At 42.9% G+C, this 6,237-nt stretch overlaps 1 protein-coding gene across 1 annotated transcript; it reads left to right on the plus strand.

Annotated features, from left to right (window-relative positions):
- Positions 1 to 1,698: 1,698 nt before the first annotated feature.
- LOC103801618 (rho-related GTP-binding protein RhoG-like) lies at positions 1,699 to 2,810 on the plus strand. Its single transcript, XM_009074036.1, has one exon. The coding sequence runs from the start codon at positions 1,710 to 1,712 to the stop codon at positions 2,283 to 2,285; it is 576 nt and encodes a 191-aa protein (XP_009072284.1). The 5' UTR covers positions 1,699 to 1,709; the 3' UTR covers positions 2,286 to 2,810.
- Positions 2,811 to 6,237: the final 3,427 nt, after the last annotated feature.

Consider the following 6,237-nt stretch of genomic DNA (forward strand, 5'->3'; position numbering starts at 1 on the left):
GTTTGAAACAGTGAATATGCTGCTGGTTGCAGGTTGAGGATTACTGATAGTACCTCAAAGGCATTTGGGTGAGAAGGCAGATGCAAGTTTCTTCTTGTTCAGGCTAGCAGTGGAAGCTCCAACTTGCAACAAACGACTGCTATATTAAAGTAGCATGCAGTTCCATGCTATTTTCAAACCTCCTGCTGTTCATGTGATGCAAGTTTAAAATTAATTGTGTCCATTTGATTATCAAACCTACCGTTTGCGTATCAGGAAAGGGATAAAGGAAACCTCAAAGTGTCAAATATCTCCTGTGTAACAATTCCCCAGTCTGCCTAGGAAGACTGTTTGGCTGCTGATCTTCTGTAACATATATTTTTCTCATGCTCATTATTTAGAGGACACCAAGTAGCTCAAGCCTATTAAGTTCTGCTTGCTCTGTCGCTGATTAGTGAGAGTAATCTGTTCTTGGCTTCTTTAGGAAAAATTCTTTGTGTATTCTAATCTGGGTGCTGTGGTTAGTTATATTTCAAAGAACAGCTTTTCTCGAGCATGCCATTTTCTGAACTTTTTGCCTGGTGTCCTCAAAATGATGCAGTTTCTTGAAGTTTGATTGATCTGAGTGCAGTGAATTATGATAGTAAACAGTAGCAGTGCAGCCCAGCAATCAATGGTCTTGGTTTATTATATAACTTTTGGACCTTTCTTTGCGGCAAACTGTTTAGGCAGTAGACTTATGTATACCAGAAGTGTGAATCTGCGAGTGTGTGTGTGTGTACAGAGGTGTATGTGTGAACCTACAAATGACAGAGTATCTTGTTACTAGGTCTGAGGTCATGATCCCTTTCCACTTGCAGGTGCCTCTAAGGACTTGTCCTTTTGCCTGTGGGAAACAGTCTGGCAGTAAGGCAAGACTGTGGGAATTTGGCTAATTTGTACTTACATGGTTGGAATGCAGCCAGTTGTCACTTAGCTCTCAACTCATTGCATCTCTTACTATTGTCTTTCTAGCCCCTGAGCTCTTTAGAATGGCTTGAGACACTGAATGTGTCTAGCTGTGATAAGAAGTTGTTAGCTATATTAAAAACACTTGCTAAAGCTTATCTTCAAATTGACCATGATTTTCCCGCTTTGCTCTGCACTGGTGTGGCCTTACCTTGAATACTCTGTGCAGTTCTGGGCACCACAGTACAAAAAGGATACTAAGATATTGGAGAGCATCCAAAGGAGAATAACAAAGATGGTAAAGAGCCTTGTGGGGCCATATGAGGAGTGGCTGAGGTCACTTGGTCTGTTCAGCCTGGAGAAAAGGAGACTGAGGAGAGACCTCATCGCTGTATACAACTTCCTCACAAAGGGAAGTGGAGGGGCAACACTGATTTCCTCTCTGGCAACCAGTGACAGGACCTGAGGGAATGACCTGAAGTTGTGTCAGGGAAGGGTTAGGTTAGATATTCAGAAAAGGTTCTTCCCCCAGAGGGTGGTTGGGCACTGGAACAGCTCCCCAGGGCAGTGGTCATGGCTCCAAGCCTGACAGAGCTCAAGGAGCATTTGGACAATGCTCTCAGGAACATAATGAGATTGTTGGGGTGTGCTGTGCAGGGCCAAGAGTTGGACTTGATGATCCTTGTGGGTCCCTTCCAACTTTGAATATTCTGTGATTCTGTGAGTGTGCTTTTCCTAACTCTCTTTCTTGCTTTGTGCAGGCCTTTGTTCCTGGGTGAAGAATGCAGACTATAAAGTGCGTGGTGGTTGGAGATGGCGCTGTGGGCAAAACTTGTCTTCTCATCAGCTACACCACCAATGCCTTCCCAGAGGAGTACATCCCTACTGTGTTTGACAACTACAGTGCCCAAATGACTGTTGATGGCCGGACAGTTAGCCTGAACCTCTGGGACACTGCAGGCCAGGAGGAATACGACCGCCTACGCACGCTCTCGTATCCCCAAACTAACGTATTCATCATCTGTTTCTCCATTGGTAGTCCCTCTTCCTATGCAAATGTGAGGCACAAATGGCATCCTGAAGTTTCTCACCACTGTCCAAATGTTCCCATTCTTTTAGTGGGCACGAAGAGAGACTTGAGAAATGACCTGGAAACAGTTAAAAAGTTGAAAGAGCAAAGCTTGGCTCCCACTACCCCTCAGCAGGGGACTTCACTGGCTAAACAAATTGGAGCAGTCAAATATTTGGAGTGCTCAGCATTGAATCAGGAGGGTGTTCGGGAGGTGTTCGCTGAAGCTGTCCGTGCAGTTCTGTATCCTGTGACAAAGAAGAACACAAGAAAATGTGTCTTATTGTAGTTGCCTTTGGGTGATGGATGTTCCAGGTTGACTAGGATCTTGGAGGGCTTTTTAATGAGTTAAATTGAAGATTTGCATCTTGCACTAACAGCTCTAAGCAGAAATGGTTTATACAATGAATATTCTTGCAGTCTTACTGCTTCAGGGAAACTGAAACAGAACAGTCTTTTTTTTCCAACTGAGAGGTCAAATATCTACTTTTTTTCTAAAGTTCCAGTCTCCAGCTTCTCCAGGGATCACTTGGCTTCTGTCCTTATTTTAGTGGAGGAAAATAAAAGAAGGGACTTCTTTGAAGCCACTTCTTTACTAGATACCCATCAGTTACTAGATTTGCTGAAAAGCACAAGTTCTGATAGCTGCTTTAAGTGTAGCTGCTGCTTTTCCTATCCTTTATTTACCAATTGAATTTGTTTTACAGGCAGAAGTCTGACTGTCCAGTTGTTTTAATTTGCCAATTTAAAGCTTGAAAATAATTTGTTTACTTGCAAATGTGCCTGAAATATTACTGAGATTCACCTTATGGTGAACTGTGATGTGAAAAGTTAGTATAAGGCATGGTTAATGCAATGAGCAAGACCCAGGGAACATCTGTAATGATTTTATTAATAGAAGCAGGAGGTGATTTCTCCTGATGTAAGGAATGAATCACTCCAGTGTGTGATTTTCATAGTTTTGAGTTGGAGAAGTGGAAGAGTAGTTTAGATGCGAGTCTTCCATAATCTTCTAAACTGAATTTTTACTTCACTGTCCAAAGAGACTTTGCACCCTGAGAATAAAGCTAACAGTTCCCTTCCTGGGCTGACTGAGGTAGGTGGGATGACACTTCTTAAAATGAGATTTTCAGTGTAATCCCTTTGATGAATTCCAGAGGCTTGAGGGCAGCCTGTTTGCTCTTGAGAAACCATTGCTTCACTTCTTAATGTTCTTGGGGCCTCCACCTGAGATTTTTATGGCAAATTGCTTTTGTTGTATTTTTTTTTTTTTTACAGAAAAGGTGGAGGCTCCATTTACAGGAAGCAGGAACCTGTGCTCCTTCCTCTTTTCAGTTCAATCTGTAGTGGTTAGCCACTGGATAGGATTACCTGGGCAGTTTTCTCCTCTCCACTGGATGCTCAGTTTTTATAAACTCTTCTAACTGAAGTTCTATTTACATACTTTTTCACTTTCTTTAGCAGCTCTAGTAAGTGGCAGCTGGCTTTCATTTTCAGGATGTGCACTGTTCTTTCTGTGTGGTTCCGGGACCAGCTGAGGAGTGAGAGCATGAAACCTTCCTTAGACTTAAGGCCTTCCAGCTCCATGGCATGAAAGCAGCATGCTTCAAAGATACTTTGTGTGAAACCACTGGTGCTGGACTGGGCTTTGTTGTCTGAAGTTGACAGTGCTGTCTTTGTCTGGCTGCAGCCTCAATTGGTCATTCAGAACTTGCTTTCTTGTGATTCCCACACATGCAAAACTGCACTGGTGTATACCCTGGTCAGAAAAAAAGAAGCCTCATTTTAGCAAGATAACAGAAAATACATCAACAAGGTTATTAGAGATCTTGTGTTAATTTGAGCTTGCTTTATCTGATGCTGGCAAAAAATATCAGGTATATAGAAACGTTTGTATTTGTGCCCTAATTCCACTATTTGAAGAGGATGTGCCTTTCTTCAGCTGGTGTAACCGATGCTGGCACTAACTGCAGTTGTTGTGTATCCGAGATATGCTTATTCTGGTACTGCTTTAGCCAACTGCAACCCATGGATTACGAATTGCAGTTAATCCAAATACTGGTACCTGTGGTTAGTGAACCAACACCGAGTCCCAAACGTTGCCTGAGCGCAGGCAGTACCAAAAGCACCTCTTGTGCAGGCTGTCTGCAGAAGCTTACAGACTCTGCACGTTTTTTTTTCACCAAGTGCCATTGCCTGGAGTGTCTTTGCGTCTTTTGCACTTGTAGAGGAAGTGCTGTTCCACGTGTGGTTCCTGCTGCAGTGCCCTGAAGGCTGTGAGGGTGTAGAGTATTCAGTGAGATAACCTCTACTTACCACGTTCTGCCTTTACTTTAGTACTAGGCCTTTAGTGTGGGCTTGACTTGCAGGCAGCAATTAATTCTGTGCCTTGTAATTCAAGATAATTTTCTGTAGGTAAATTTCAGTAACTGAGTAAATAGACTTTATGATGTTTAAAACTTATTTATTTAAGCCAGTGCACATGGTTTGTTTTAATGCTGGTCAGTCCTAAATCAGCTGTCTAGTTACCCTGGTGCAAGCCCATAACCTTTGCTTTGTTCAGAGATGTACTTTAAATAGTCTGTGATACGTTTGAACTAGTCTTAAGAGGTGCCTGTTCTTGAAATTAAAAGTCCACTTTTTTTTTTTGCTACGTATATTTGCAGTTTTGTACTGAAGCTACTACTGTTTTAAAAAGGTTTTACTTTTTTACATACTGAAATCTTTTAGTTCTGTGTCTTTCATGGTTAATTCCTAACTGGATTACAAGAATTTAGTGGAGAAGAAATCTTGTGAGCAAGTATTATTGCACAGCCCCTGTCCCCACCTTTCTGTAGGCTCACAAACAGCCATCCTGGTGTGAACTGGAAGAGTTTGGTGAGATAAAATCCAACTGCTTGATCAATTTATTTGAATTGCTTAAATTTCTGATTGCATTATGCCAGAACACTTTATCCCCATTTAGATTACTTAATAAATGGATTGCACAACAGTACTGAGGAGAATAACATGAAAGTGATGAAAATGAGCAGAGAGTGAACTTTGAACACCGCCAAAGGCTTTTTACTTGCTTTGGAATACTTGGTTATTTAGGTTCTTTGTATTTCTGTCACTTTCTGCTGGGAGTAGATGTCCTGGCTGACAGCTGCTTTCCTTCAGCCTCTACTTTTCATGAGGATGGGCTTCAGGAGTGCAGGAATCCAGTGAGCTTTTCCATTCAGTGGGTATTTGCTCCCTGTGATCCTCCTTCCTTTTTTGTCCCCTTGCAATTCTTGGTGCATTTTATTGTAAGTAGTCCAGTGCTTCAGTCTACAATCCATTCAATTCCTGCCATGTGTTTTATTTTTCTCCTGTGGGCAATTGACAGATACAGACTTGCCATAATCCCATGGCTGGATGGTGCCTTGTTTTGGGAGATCAGAAAACCTGGTTTCCTGATCTGTTCAGGATCCTTCAGTTTGTTAGTTTGAACAGAAACTCAGTTTGTATGTCTTAATTCACAGAAGAGACTCTTTGTGAAGAGACTGGTTTTAATCTTTCAGTTTGTGAATGATTTCTGAAATATTTGGGGTTTTCTAAACATAGCTGAAGCCATCCACAGAGAGCCGAGCAGCTTGGGAATTCTGCCTCCAAAGGATGTTACGAGGTGTGCTTAGATGTGGAACTGCTTTCTTCAGTTTACAGCTGTAGCTATTTCTATGAAATTTGAACTAGAAGAGCCTCACTGTGCTTTGTCTCCGAGGGCTAAACCTCACTGTGTAGAAACCTTGGTGCTGCTTGGGCTGACCCCGAGAAGCAGATGGATCTCACGGGGTCCCAACCCCTGGGTGGGCAGCAAGGACTACCCATCACCAGCGGGAGCCCAAGACTCTCAAGTGTGGTACTGATACATACACTGGCAACTTGATTTTATACTATAAAAATGATTTGTATTACCGCTAACACTTTTAAAGGATTTTTTTCCTTTTTTTAAATTATGCATAATGATGTTGTAATAAACCTTTCCTCACCTCTCTCGCATTCACTCGCCCTGCTGTTCGTACCGCAAGCTGTGCTAAGGGGTATCTCTTTCCTGTGGAAAGCCGGATCGCGCTTCCTAAAGGCAATAAAAGCAATTCTTGGCGAACGTTGGAGCCTTCCCTGCGCTTCCTTGGGGCGCGGGGGCGCTGTCGGCGGGAGGCTGGGCCGGCCCTCCCCTTCCCTTCCGCGGCCTCTTCGCTTCCGCGGCCTCCTCCCTCCCG

This window comes from Acanthisitta chloris, unplaced genomic scaffold (genome assembly GCF_000695815.1).
Source record: "Acanthisitta chloris isolate BGI_N310 unplaced genomic scaffold, ASM69581v1 scaffold22674, whole genome shotgun sequence".
In the NCBI taxonomy this organism is placed as follows: Eukaryota; Metazoa; Chordata; class Aves; order Passeriformes; family Acanthisittidae; genus Acanthisitta; species Acanthisitta chloris.